The sequence below is a fragment of the Crinia signifera genome, chromosome 8 (assembly GCF_055691185.1).
Source record: "Crinia signifera chromosome 8, ASM5569118v1, whole genome shotgun sequence".
Classification (NCBI taxonomy): Eukaryota; Metazoa; Chordata; class Amphibia; order Anura; family Myobatrachidae; genus Crinia; species Crinia signifera.
Window position 1 is genome coordinate 18629282 of NC_139224.1, and position 15099 is coordinate 18644380.

Sequence of the window (15099 nt, forward strand, 5' to 3'; positions counted from 1 at the left end):
TAAAGTGCCATACATTGCTGGACATGGCTATACAGTGCCATACATTGCTGGACATGGCTATACACTGCCATACATTGCTGGACATGGCTATACACTGCCATACATTGCTGGACATAGCTATATAGTGCCATACATTGCTGGACATGGCTATACAGTGCCATACATTGCTGGACATGGCTGTACATGGCTATACATAGTTACATAGTAGGTGAGGCTGAATAAAGACTTGCGTCCATCTAGTTCAACCTATGTTTATAATAGGTTTTCCCTTGTTGTATAGTATGTTCTGATATTTTAAAGACAGATTATGTTACTTATTTGTACCCATGGATGTTTTTAACCTATAACTGTTTATCCAAACTTATTTTAAACATATTTATAGTGTCTGTCGACACCACTTCCTCAGGAAGAGAGTTCCAGGGTTTGACTGTTCTGACTGTAAAGAATTTTTTTCTTCCAGATTAACAAAATCTTTTTTCTTCTAATCTAAACTCGTGCCCTCTCGTCCTAGATTCCTTTCTAGTAGAAAAAAGGGTGTTTGACAGTTCCTTATATTGGCCCCTAATATATTTATACATGTTGCGCATGTCCCCCGTTAAACGTCTCTTCTCTAGTGTAAATAGTCCCAGCTTGCTTAATCTCTCCTTGTAGCTTAAATTCTCCATTCCCGTAATAAGTTTAGTTGCTCTTCTTTGGATTTTTTCTAATTCTATGATGTCATTTTTATAGTGCGGGGCCCGGAATTGTTCTCCGTATTCCAGGTGTGGTCCAACCAATGATTTGTACAGTGGCATAATTACTTTTGAGTCCCTAGTTTCCATGCCCCTTTTAATACATGCTAGAGTTTTGTTGGCCTTTATTGTTGCTATATTACATTGAGCACTACACCCTAGTTTGTTGTCTATTTGGACTCCTAGATCCTTTTCAAGTACTGAATTACCCAATTCATCCCCGCTTAGGTTATAACTAGCACACTGGTTGTGTCTCCCAAGGTGCATGACCTTGCATTTGTCCACATTGAACCTCATCTTCCACTTTTTTGCCCACTCATCTAGATTGTCGATCATTTTGAAGCGTGGTGACATCTTCTGATGATTTAATAACTCTGCTCAGTTTTGTGTCATCTGCAAAGATGGATACATTGCTGAGTAACCCCATCCCAATATATTTAATAAAAATGTTAAATAAAATGGGCTCTAGATCCTAACCCTGTGGCACTCCACTTAGTACTGGTATCACTGTTCACAACCACTCTTTGGGCAGTATTCAATGACTTTAATCGCGCTGTGCATTGAATCCTGTTTAGGATTCGCTGCACAGTCGCCGTGTTCTGGAGGGCTGGAGCCTTCACTGCCAGCCCTCGCTGACACAGTATTCAATGCCGCAGGGGCTCGCTGCCCCTGACGGCGAATGTTAACCGCCGCAGGTAGCCGAGGGACGGCGGCAGGCAGGGAGATGGAAGTCTCCCTGCCTGCCCCAGGCAGCTTGTGCTGCCTGGGTCCCGGGGAGCACAAGCTGCCCCCCGGGAGAGCTAACAGGGGACCAGGTAGGAGCCGCTAACACTGCTCCCGATCGTGCATATGTAATGATCGGGAGCAGTGTATATATGAATATGTAATGAGCGGCTCTCGTCTCCCGGCCCCCTGCTGGCTGTTATGTGTAAAAAAATATATATATATATTTTTTTTATTAAATATATATTCATGTGCCGTAAATTTTATTTTAAAAGTTCACATTCCACTTCATCATGAAAAGATGGTGATTGCTATATGGTGACACACGGCGAAAATCACTTAGAAAGCAATCCGTCATCTTCTCATTGAATACACTCACGGCGAATCACATTGAAAAACCCATTGAAAAACCATAGCGAATTGCGGAGACTATCAGACGGCGAATTGTCCGTCATTCACTGTTCGCAGACGGTGAAAAGTGCACGTTGAATAGGGTGATTCACTTTCTGACACAAAAAATCACCTTTCAAAGTGAAAATAGCACAAATTTGCCATGAAACGTGGCGAATTGGCCTCATTGAATACTGCCCTTTTGTTCTCTATTACTCAGCCAGTTCCCCACCCATCTACAGATGTTTGCCCCTAATCCCAGGTCCTCCATTTTATTTATCAACCTCTTGTGTGGTACTGTATCAAAAGCTTTAAAAAGGTTTTTGCTGACATCCTCGTGGAAACCTAGTAAATTAGTTTGGCCTGAACGATTTTTCACGAACCCATGCTGTTTAATACTGAGTCTGAATAATCCTGGTTACCATCCCTCAAAAATCCTTCAAATATTTTACCCACTATTGATGTTAAACTAACGGGTCTGTAATTAGCTGGGTTATCCTTTTTTCCTTTTTTGAATATTGGCACTACCTCTGCTATTCTCCAGTCTTTTGGCACCATTCCCAATGATAGTGAATTATCAAAAATATAGAGAGGGGAAATATGTAGAGGGGAAGCTAATTCCTCTCTTAATTCCATTAGTACCCTAGGATGAATCCCATCTGGCCCAGGCGATTTGTTTTGTTTTGATTTTTCTGAGCCTCAATATTATTCCTTGGTCGTGAAATCAATAATGAGATCCGGCTTGTTCATCCCATATGTGGTACCTGTGCGTTCCACGGTCTGCTCTCCCTTTGTAAACACTGATCAGAAGAACTTTTTTAACAGTTCTGCTTTTCCCTTATCCTCCGTAAAACTTTTACCATTGATATCGGTTAATGGGCCTATGTTCTCTTTAATTATTTGCTTACTATTTATGTATTTGAAGAACTTCTTGGGGTTGGTTTTGCTTTCAGTGGCTATGCGCTCTTCATAATCCCTTTTAGCTACTTTGATTGCGACTTTACAAGTCTTATTTGATTCTTTGTACTGGTTGAACGCCTCCTCATTTAAGTTATTTTTTAGGAATTTAAATGCTCTTGTTTTATTGTTGACCTTACTTGTTTGTCCAACCATGGTGGCTTTTTTTAATTGAATTTACCTTTATTTACTTTAGTAATGTATTTAACAGTTAATGATTCGAGCACATTTTTTATAGTATCCCACATTTCCTCTGCAATTTACCCCTCAAAGACCGTTTCCCACACAGTGCCATAAATTGCTGGACATGGTCAGCGGTGGATCCAGAATAAAATGACATGGGGGGCACCTTTTTTTGTCCTGGCTGGAGACGCTTGTGTCAGTGATAGAGGTGTGTTATGGCAGTGAAAGGGGGCGAGTCAGTGATAGGACATGTCATGGGAGTGTCAGTGATATGGACGTCAGTGGCGTAACTATAGCCCCACACCCCCCACAGTGGCGGGGAGGTGCTTAGAAGGTGTGGGTGCTGGGGGGGTCCTGCGGGGCTATAGTTACCCGCTGCCGTCTGCCCCTGACGCCGGTCGGTACCTCTTGTCGCTGGCGCTTCTGTCAGGTCCCGCCTCCTGCAGCTAATAAGTGACAATCAGACAATGGCTGCCCCCATACAGCAGACCGTTTTTAAGGTTGCTAGAGGAGGCCGCCGCCTACTCTAGCATCCTCAAAAACTGTCTGCATTATGGGGGCCGCAATTTTCTGAGTGTCATTTTTTATATGCTGCAGGAGCTGGGACCTGACAGAAGCGCCAGTGGCAGGAGGTACCGGCTGCACGGGGAGGGGCGCTTCCCAAATTTGCAGCAGGGGGCGCAAATTTAATAGTTACGCCACTGATGGGCGTGTTATGAGAATGTCAGGGGCGTGTCAGTTATAGGTGTGTTATGGGAGTGTCATGGGTGTGCCAGTGATATGGGCCTGTTATGGGAGTGACAGGGGAGTGTCAGTGATATACAGTAGGTGTGATATGCGAGTGATAGGGGATGTCAGTGATGTGGGAGTGTCAGTGATATAGGTGTGTTATGCGAGTGCCAGTGATAGGGGCGTGTTATGGGAGTGTCAGTGATAGGGGCATGTTATGGGAGTGTCAGTGATAGGGGTGTGTTATAGGAGTGTCAGAGGCGTGTTAGTGACAGGGGATGTCAGTGATGTGGGCGTGTCAGTGATAGGGGTGTATTATGGGCGTGTCAGTGATGTGGCATGATATGGGAGTGTCAGGGCACAGTCACTGGTATAAGTGTGAATGGAGAGCTTGTAATATTTGTGCATTCTGAAGGTAGATGTGCTGATCATGGTGCTGCTGCTGATTGCATCGCTGATGACTACTGTGTTGCTGATCGCGGTGCTGATGACTACTGTGTTGTTGATCGCGGCGATGCTGACTATCACTGTTGCATGGTGGGTACTGACCTGGAGCTGTGAGCCCTGCATGCGGAATGAGTACAGAGAGTTGGCGTTGGATGTGATGGAGTAGGTAAAGACGGTAGAATCTGGGTCTACACAGGAGAAGTCTGCAAACGTATAACCGATCGGCTGCGTCTGGGGAACCTGCGCACTGTGTGCAAAACAGAACAAGGGTCAGGGCAATATTATATAGTAATGCCCAGTACCACTCCCCAAATTCAGTGTATTGTGGGCTACTGCAATATCTGCCCATATCCTGTATATATATCTACACCGTACCACTCCCCACATTCACAAGCTGGGTGTTACTCTCATTATCTGTGCTTACCGTGCCTGTACATATACCTGCACAGTACATCATCTCACATTCAGTATGCTGGGTGTTACTCTCAGTATCTGTGCTTACCCTGTCTGTACATATACCTGCACAGTACATCATCTCACATTCAGTATGCAGGGTGCTACTCTCAGTATCTGTGCTTACCCTGTCTGTACATATACCTGCACAGTACATCATCTCACATTCAGTATGCAGGGTGCTACTCTCAGTATCTGTGCTTACCCTGTCTGTACATATACCTGCACAGTACATCATCTCACATGCAGTATGCTGGGTGCTACTCTCAGTATCTGTGCTTACCCTGTCTGTACATATACCTGCACAGTACATCATCTCACATTCAGTATGCTGGGTGTTACTCTCAGTATCTGTGCTTACCCTGTCTGTACATATACCTGCACAGTACATCATCTCACATTCAGTATGCAGGGTGTTACTCTCAGTATCTGTGCTTACCCTGTCTGTACATATACCTGCACAGTACATCATCTCACATTCAGTATGCTGGGTGCTACTCTCAGTATCTGTGCTTACCCTGTCTGTACATATACCTGCACAGTACATCATCTCACATTCAGTATGCTGGGTGTTACTCTCAGTATCTGTGCTTACCCTGTCTGTACATATACCTGCACAGTACATCATCTCACATTCAGTATGCAGGGTGCTACTCTCAGTATCTGTGCTTACCCTGTCTGTACATATACCTGCACAGTACATCATCTCACATTCAGTATGCTGGGTGCTACTCTCAGTATCTGTGCTTACCCTGTCTGTACATATACCTGCACAGTACATCATCTCACATTCAGTATGCTGGGTGTTACTCTCAGTATCTGTGCTTACCCTGTCTGTACATATACCTGCACAGTACATCATCTCACATTCAGTATGCAGGGTGCTACTCTCAGTATCTGTGCTTACCCTGTCTGTACATATACCTGCACAGTACATCATCTCACATTCAGTATGCAGGGTGCTACTCTCAGTATCTGTGCTTACCCTGCCTGTACATATACCTGCACAGTACATCATCTCACATTCAGTATGCTGGGTGCTGCTCTCAGTATCTGTGCTTACCCTGCCTGTACATATACCTGCACAGTACATCATCTCACATTCAGTATGCTGGGTGCTGCTCTCAGTATCTGTGCTTACCCTGCCTGTACATATACCTGCACAGTACATCATCTCACATTCAGTATGCTGGGTGCTACACTCAGTATCTGTGCTTACCCTGTCTGTACATATACCTGCACAGTACATCATCTCACATTCAGTATGCAGGGTGCTACTCTCAGTATCTGTGCTTACCCTGTCTGTACATATACCTGCACAGTACATCATCTCACATTCAGTATGCAGGGTGCTACTCTCAGTATCTGTGCTTACCCTGCCTGTATATCAGGGTTGCCTACCTGACCCTCTCCATAATGGTGATGGCAGTCATACATTACCATGGAAGCCCAGGACCAGAGCATTTTCTCCCTGAAGGAGAGGGTCAGGTAGGCAATCCTGCTGTATATATACAGCTGTCACCTGCACAGTATGAATTCTCACATGCCTACTGTAGTGTGCTGCTATCAGTGTCACTCACACAACCACAGCTGGGCTGCACTGCGGAGCGACATCATTGACGGGGGTGACATTAACGGTGACGGTGACAGTTGCGCTGTTACTGTGCTGGTATCGATCGTAGGCCCGTATCAGCAGGATGGTGCTGGCCAGGGATGGGAGTGTGTCCAGGTCCAGGTTGTAGGTCGTCCTGATGGTTCCTGTACCTGTAATGGAAGGCAGAGGTGTCTGTGTGAAACTGTGTTGGTCCTATGGGGATCTGCGACAGGGGAAAACAGGACAGGATGGGAGGCTGCTGTCTGCACATGGTGTACAGGCTGAAACTAACATTCCTCATAGGTGGAGAGCCCACAGCAGTGTTCTCCCCAGAATTTTTTTCAAGCCGGGTGGCATCAAGAAGTAGCCGCGTGGGGGGTCTTGACAATAAAAAAAGTGGGGAGCTGCACTGTCAGAGGTGTGTGTTATGCACCGCCTATTGTCGCTCATTGCTGTTACACACACTAAAAACAAGGATAGTGTAATGCCTACTACACATTATGCCACACACCGTAATGTTCAGCCGTAAAGCCTATTACATTATACCAGACGCTATAATGCCCATTACATATACCATACGCCGTAATGCTCATAACAAGTTATTCCACTTAAGTGCCGTTTAACTACATGCTCGTTGCTACGGGTTGCATGCTTGATGCTAAGGATTGCAGGCTTGTTGTCAGGGATACATACTCATTGCCAGGGGGATTACCCTTCCCCCTCTTCACCGCACCAGAGAGCCCTGGCCAGGTGAGATGGGAGACACCGCACTGGAGAGAGGTAGCCCTGGCCAGGTGAGATGGGGGACACTGCACCGGAGAGAAGGAGCCCCGGCCAGGTGAGATGGGAGACACCATGTCGGAGAGACCGAGCCCCGGCCAGGTAAGATGGGAGACATCGTGTCGGAGAGACGGAGCCCCGGCCAGGTGAGATAGGAGACACCACGCTGGAGAGAGAGGGAGACACCACGCCGGAGAGAGGGAGCCCCGGCCAGGTGAGATGGAAGACACCGCGCTGGAGAGAGGGAGACACCACGCCAGAGAGACTGAGCCCCGACCAGGTGAGATGGGAGACACCATGCCGGAGAGAGGGAGCCCCGGCCAGGTGAGATGGGAGACACCACGTCAGAGAGAGGAAGCCCCGGCCAGGTGAGATGGGAGACACGGCTCCGGAGAGAGGGAGCCCCGGCCAGGTGATATGGGAGACATTGCGCCGGAGAGAGGGAGCCCCGGCCAGGTGAGATGGGAGACACCGCACCGGAGAGAGGGAGCCCTGGCCAGGATGGGAGACACTGCACCGGAGAGAGGGAGCCCCGGCCAGGTAAGATGGGAGACACCGTGCCGGAATAATGTGTAATGGGCATCACGGTGTGCAGCGTAATGTGTAATGGGCATCATGGTGTGGGGAGTAATGTGTAATGGGGAATATTTTGTAATTGCCATCACAGTGTGGGGTGTAACGGGCACCATAGTGTGTGGTGTAATGGGCATTATGGTGCACGGCATAATGTGTAATGAGCATCACTGTGAGGGGCGTATTGTGTAATTGGCATCACGCTGTTGGGCTTATTGTGCAATGGCCATCACTATGAGGGGCGTAATGTGTAATTGGCATTACAGATAAACAGTGTGTAATGATTTAAGTAGCCATTGTTTGGGCTTCACTTGTAAAGGGTACAAGGTCATTATGTGGGCCTTTATGTTTATATGTCACTGGGGGGGTATTCAAATGTTTACTTTCGGGCGTCATTTTTTTCCCACCTTTTAAATTCACACGTGACGTTTGAATTGATGGTAAGTGTTCTATTCAAATGACTTTTCTTTAATCTGTTGTATTTATCTTAATTATCACGCCCATTTATTCCCCTTTTTTAATCTCACGCCCATTTTATTCCTTTTTTTATATCATTGTTCCACCATTTTTAACTCCGCCCACCGTATATAGCCCCACCCTGATAGTTTATTTTGTGGTAGTGCTGCATTTTGTGGGAGAGAACGTGACGAGCAGGGAGGAGTAGCGCTCCACTCCCCCTCGCAATCACCCAGCAGTCCCTTCTCTCCTCCCCTAGGGTCCCTTGCAGTGGGGTGAGACAATGGATTTATTAATTTTTTTCATATTTCAAAATGGCCACAGAGCCCCCCCCCCCCCCCTACCCCTGAGCTGGCTACAGATAGAGTGCCTCTCATACAGCTACAGTCCTCGCTAGATCCCCTCCGCTGGCGAGAGCTGGCGGAGAGGCGCTCCATCTGATACACCTCTGGAAGGGCCCATTCCTGCACAGGTGAGGGCGTACCTGACTCTATGTAGTAGGCAGTGCTGGGGGTGATCATCTCATATAGGACATTCTTCCCTTGTGCCGTCACAACGACCACCTGCTCCCCGGGACCACCGTTCTCTGTGATGGATACCACCAGGGATGATTGCCTGGAACAGGAACAGCACCATTACTTGGGGAGGGGAGCACAGACACCATGGTGCATGCAGGAACACAGAGTCATCCTGTACAGAATTCTATGCAGGAACAGTTCCCATACATCTACATTCGCTCACACACAAGGCTGTCCTGCACCGGGTATTATAGTACTCTGTATATTCCAGGCGAGTGCAGGATGCTGTATTGGAGGAGCATAGGGGCGGGATGCTGCAGGGGAGGAGCACGGGTGGAGGAGGCTGCAGGGGAGAAGCGCTGGTGCAGGATGCTATATCGGAAGAATGCGGGAGAGGGATGTTGCAGGGGAGGAGCGCAGCAGAGGGATGCTGTATTGGAGGAACACGGGGGTGGGATGCTGCAAGGAAGGAGTGCGAGTGCAGGATGCTGTATTGGAGGAATGCGGGGGGGCGGGATGCTGCAGGGGAGGAGTGCAGCGGAGTAAGGCTGCAGGGGAGGAGCACAGCAGAGGGATGCTATATTGGAGGAACGCGGGGTCGGGATGCTGCAGGGGAGGATGCGCGAGTGCAGGATGCTGTATTGGAGGACCGCAGGGGCGGGATGCTGCAGGGGAGGAGCGCAGCAGAGGGATGCTGTATTGGAGGAACATGGAGGCTGGATGCTGCAGGGGAGGAGCACAGCAGAGTGATGCTGTATTGGAGGAACGCGGGGGCGGGATGCTGCAGGGAAGGAGCGCGAGTGTAGGATGCTGTATTGGAGGAGCATAGGGGCGGGATGCTGCAAATGAGGAGTGCAGGTGCAGAATGGTGTATTGGAGGAGCATGGGGGTGGCATGCTGCAAGGAAGGAGCGCAGAGGCAGGATGCTGCAAGGGAGGAGCGCAGGGGCAGGATGCTGCAAGGGAGGAGCGCAGGGGCAGGATGCTGCTAGGGAGGAGCGCAGGGGCAGGATGTACATTGGTCTATGCTGATGAAGTCATGCTGCAGGCACAGCAGGTGTAGCATACATCGGGTCACGTGTTATCAGACACTGCAGACAGCAATGCACAATCAGCCCTCCCGGGAGTACCATTGCACCAGGCGACATTACATGCACCCCAACAGTCTGCGCCCTCTTATGCTCTCACGTGAAGTTGATGGGGTTGTCATATACAGGCAGCACAATGACATTGAGGGTTCCGTTGCAGGTGTTTCCCTGACTGTCTGTCACTGTGATCTGCAGCTGGTAACTCTGTGAAGGAGAAAAGACAGGAGGAACCGTAAGAGGGTAATAAAGGTGCCCGAGGGGCCCCCACCCCCTATTGACCAGGACATCCTGTGTTATATTAGAGGAACCGGGTGATAGTTTTGCAGGGTGTGTAATGTGTTCAGACTATAACATACGTGTGCAGTATGGCGTGTACATTCTCACCACACACACTCTGGCTATGTCCTGTTCTACAGTATCTCATGGATGATATTTGCAGATTCCTTTTATTACATAGAATAAAACAGAATGGACACAACATGGCGGCTCCAGAAGCTTCGTCAGAAAGGGGAGAAAGGGATTGTGGGATAAACCTTCCTATGAATGGTGCATGTACAGAACAGGACGTGCAGGGTAATCTGTAGCAGGTGCAAATCGGTGACCCCGCCAAACCCTAGGGCAATAACACAGCACTGTATTTCAAAGTGAGTAAAGAAAGATGGAAAAAGAACTTGCAATGGGCAAAGTGACTAATGGCAGATTCTGATTGGTGGGATGTTAGTACTCCAGACAGATCAGAGTAATAACCAGGACTGGGATAAGAAAGCCACACAGGTAAAGCAATCACGCTAGAAACATCCCGAATACCCAGGTCCCCCAGATCTTTAGCTGCATCTTCTGATCTTCCTGCAGCAGGTAAGATCCAGATAAAGATCCGCGGGAGTGCGCATCGGATCGCGATCGCTCGCACTTGCGAATGATTTGCCATAAAATTGCCCGTTTGGTGGTGCAGCAGGCAGCGAATATATGCAGCCTGGCAAACAGGACGGAATCAGACCCATAGAGTGTAAGCTCTGCTGAATCAGGCACTAGTGTGACTGGTATAGTTTATGTACCGCACTACAGAATATGTTTGCCCTATACACTGTAAATACATGTTAATAAACATATGGCTAAGCTCTGTCTTCCTCTCCAGGAAACCCAATCATGGAGCAGGTCATACTCACTGCAGCTGTATTGCTGAACCCGGACGCTGGAGCGTTGACGTTTCCATTGGAAGAGATGGAGAATGAGGACGGGCTGGGCTGTGTAATCTTATACTGGAAGGAACCAACAGGCAGAGGAAGGATGTATCAGTGGTACATGGGAAAGACGTACATTATATGGATATTATAAGTCACTGCACTCAGACCAATATCACTGTTATACAAGCTCATATCGTATTCCATAATACAGCGATAACTTCCCTCATAAACTCCGACATCCTGATATCAGAATAAAGTACAAGGGGTGATAAAGCGTAAACCCTTATTTCCTCAAGCCACGTAAATCTCCTGTATGGTATATTTTATATATAAGTCAGAGGCGGAACTACCATTGGTGCAGCAGGTGCAGTGCACCGGGGCCCCTGAGGATTAGGGGCCCACTGATGCCCCTGTCAACCACTGTTTTTCCCTGCACATTCTGCCTCCCCCTGCCTCTCCCTGTCACCCACTGCCATGTTGCCTATTATGAACTCAGTTTGGGGTGGAGGAGGGGGGCCCAAATTATATTCTGCACCTGGACCCACCACCAACAAGTTCCACCACTGATATAAGTAGCCTGTCTGCAGGGGCGTAGCTAAGGGTTCATGGGCCCTGGTGCGAAAGGTCAGCTTGGGGCCCCCCTACATACAACAAAATCTACACGTCCCAGCATGCCCTGCCACAGATTTTAGATAATGGATTTCTAAAACTGTGACAGGGCATGCTGGGACGTGTAGTTCCACTGTAACAGTGGAACTACACATCCCAGCAGTTTTAGCAATTTTTCACATAATCTCAAAAGCCTGACAGGACTGGAGTCAGTGCTGTTGTGGAACTACACATCCCAGCATGCCCTGCCACAGATTTTAGATAATGGATTTCTAAAACTGTGACAGGGCATGCTGGGACCTGTAGTTCCACTGTAACAGTGGAACTACACATCCCAGCAGTTTTAGCAATTTTCCCCATAATCTCAAAAGCTGGCTGACAGACTGGACTCACTGTAGTCCGTCCGATACAGGGCGCCGGGCGGTCCTGCTCCTGAGTCCTGGCAGCCTACACGTGCTGAGGCGCGGAAGCGGTGGGAGAGGGAGGGGGAGGTTGGAGCCCGTGTGCGTCGCGCTGACGTCACGCGGCAAGGGGTCCCCTTCCTATTGGCTGCCTGCGGCTGGGGACGGGACACGGTGGCCGTATCTGAGCTGTGATTGGCTGCAGCGGTCATGTGTATTGCTGCTGTGGTTGGTTAATAGATTGCTGCTGTGGTTGGTTAATAGATGATATTAAACATATGTTAAGCCACTGCTGGCAAGCATCCTTTTAGAAGAAGGTGCCACTTTTAATTGCTTTATTTAGATAATAATGTTTTTTAACCCACTACTGCCATCTGTTTAATAGGCAATAACTAGCTTTCGCTGAAACGCCCCAGCAATGGATACCATCAATGATATTTGGCAATGGCCAGTGCTGGAATAAATAGGTAAAAACAATGGCTCCTGCAAATACAACTCTGTTTTGTGCATTGAGAAACATATTAGCCTAGGTACCTTCTGTTAAAACCAGCATAGCCATCTACATGCTCCTCTATTGCCCCATCCCAAAATACAGGGGTATGACTGTCAGTGGTTACTAATTACTATTACTGCTGGGAGAGTAAATAATGCCAGTGCCCAGCACTTCTATAGATGGCACATTCTCCTGGGTCATCATCCCCCTCATGAACAGTACAGGGAGCGCCGCCATCTAGGCAGCTGGTCTGAATATTGCTCCGCCGCATGCAAAGGCAGAAACTCCCCGGCCCTACCTGGTTTTCTGTCTTCCTGTCGCATGTGCAGGAGGAGGCAGAAGTGTGCGCTGCATCGATCACCCCTCGGCCAGGACGAGACCCGGGAGAGTACAGCTGAGAGCCAGAGGAGCTGGCCGGCCCTGCATCCATCGGCCAAAGGTGCAGAGGGGCAGCTGGTTGGAGGTGCCGATGTGAATAGCCTAGGTCTACCTCCCGCCGGAGGTGATTGGTGCGGCCGCCGCATCCCATCCAAGTCTCTGTGGGCTTGTTGTGGGGTGCTGGGCTGGCCGCGGGCGTCCTGAGCTGATCCAACCAGCTGAAGCCCAGAGACCGCACAGCAGGGAGCTCACAAGTGCTGCAGGTACAAGCCCGCGATCCCACCACACCACTGAGGCGCCGCTGACAGGAAGCGGGCGAACGCGAGCACTCCCAGTTTGAACGCTGTTTGCAGCAGAGTGTGTCTGGCGTAACAAGTGTGCGCGGGGGATGTGGATTCAGAAAGGGCGGAAGTGTCCTATTGAAGGCGGCGGCGGGTATGATTTATTTTATAACCGCTAACAGCTCAGCAGTGCGGCAGGGGCAGCGGGACTCGGGGGGGATCGGCATCCGCCAGTGGGTGCCCAAGAATTTCCGTGGGTGCTCAAGCCCTTGAGCACCCACAGAATCGGCGCCTATGCTGGGAACGGGTGCGTTCTGTTCCCTTCCCTCTTCCAGGACAGTGGCGGGGGTTGGGCCCCCTGGCTCAGGGGCCTGGTCGCATCTGCGACCGCTGCGACCCCTGTAGCTACGCCACTGCCTGTCTGCATACATAGATTTCTCAGTCGTGTATTAAGTCTGACTACTAACTCAGTACTGTAACTGGAAGGCTATTAGGCTCTTCATTACATACTTCTTTAATGCTGAGCTGCTATGGGTGGCAGAAGGGGGCCTGCTAGAACTGGACAGATAGGGGGCCCGGCTACCAGCAGTGTGGATTGGTGCTGGGCCACCAGTTGGTTACAGACAGCACATCAGAGAGCCACGGAGAGACATTTTGAACTTGTCGCCAGCTCTGAGCTCACCTACCCAACCAGTCAGGAGTATCCACAGTGGCAGCCCTATACCCAACACTTACTGATGGCAGACTGACTCCAGAGCAAAAACTACAACTTGTAAACAGGTGAGGGGCACCTTATAAATCACCTGTTGGCCTTATTGATATATGACCGTTTTCTATTAGCACATCTCTACCTTCCTCCATCCTCCTGCACATCTCTACCTTCCTCCATCCTTCAGCACATCTCTACCTTCCTCTATCCTCCTGCACATCTCTACCTTGCTCCAACCTCCAGCATATCTCTACCTTCCTCCAACCTCCAGCATATCTCTACCTTCCTCCATCCTTCAGCACATCTCTACCTTCCTCCATCCTCCAGCACATCTCTACCTTGCTCCAACCTCCAGCATATCTCTACCTTCCTCCAACCTCCAGCATATCTCTACCTTCCTCCAACCTCCAGCGTATCTCTACCTTCCTCCATCCTCCAGCACATCTCTGCCTTCCTCCAACCTCCAGCACATCTCTGCCTTCCTCCAACCTCCAGCACATCTCTACTTCTTCCAACCTCCAGCGCATCTCTACCTTCTCCATCCTCTAGCGCATCTCTTCCTACCTCCAACCTCCAGCGCATCTCTACCTTCCTCCAACCTCCAGCACATCTCTACCTTCCTCCAACCTCCAGCGTATCGCTACCTTCTCCATCCTCCAGCACATATCTGCCTTCTCCATCCTCCGGCACATCTCTACCTTCCTCCATCCTCCAGCACATCTCTACCTTCCTCCATCCTCCAGCGCATCTGCACCTTCCTCCAACCTCCGGCACATCTCTACCTTCATCCAACCTCCAGCACATCTCTACCTTCCTCCATCCTCCAGCACATCTCTATCTTCCTCCAACCTCCAGCGCATCTCTACCTTCCTCCAACCTCCAGTGCATCTCTACCTTCCTCCATCCTCCAGCACATCTCTACCTTCCTCCAACCTCCAGCACATCTCTATCTTCCTCCAACCTCCAGCGCATCTCTACCTTCCTCCATCCTCCAGCACATATCTACCTTCCTCCATTCTCCAGCGCATTTCTTCGTATCTCCAATCTCCAGCGCAACTCTACCTTCCTCCATCCTCCAGCACATATCCACCTTCCTCCATTCTCCAGCACATCTCTACCTTCCTCCATCCTCCAGCACATCTCTACCTTCCTCCATCCTCCAGCACATCTCTACCTTCCTCCAACCTCCAGCGCATCTCTACCTTCCTCCATCCTCCAGCGAATCTCTACCTTCTCCATCCTCCAGTGCATATCTACCTTCTCCATCCTCCAGCACATCTCTACCTTCTTCCAACCTCCAGCGCATCGCTACCTTCTCCATCCTCCAGCACATATCTACCTTCCTTCATCCTCCAGCGCATCTCTACCTTCTCCATCCTCAAGCACATCTCTACCTTCCTCCATCCTCCAGCGCATCTCTACC

General features: G+C 49.4%; 1 protein-coding gene and 1 long non-coding RNA gene across 3 annotated transcripts in view; one reads left to right on the forward strand and one right to left on the reverse strand.

Annotated features, from left to right (window-relative positions):
* Positions 1-11078, forward strand: part of LOC146025816 (uncharacterized) — a 53044-nt gene extending 41966 nt beyond the window's left edge. Inside the window, exon 2 of the long non-coding RNA XR_014454298.1 lies at positions 10757-11078. This is a non-coding gene — a long non-coding RNA (uncharacterized LOC146025816). The remainder of the gene's footprint in view (positions 1-10756) is intronic.
* The window catches only part of CDHR4 (cadherin related family member 4), a 68924-nt gene that overhangs the window by 29278 nt on the left and 24547 nt on the right, over positions 1-15099 (reverse strand). For both annotated transcript variants that reach the window (XM_083155890.1, XM_083155889.1), the window contains 5 exons: positions 10788-10880; positions 9722-9825; positions 8501-8631; positions 6194-6377; positions 4263-4407 (listed from right to left, as the gene is read on the reverse strand). In XM_083155890.1, the coding sequence (XP_083012016.1) occupies positions 4263-4407; positions 6194-6377; positions 8501-8631; positions 9722-9825; positions 10788-10880 (657 nt within the window). The remainder of the gene's footprint in view (positions 1-4262; positions 4408-6193; positions 6378-8500; positions 8632-9721; positions 9826-10787; positions 10881-15099) is intronic.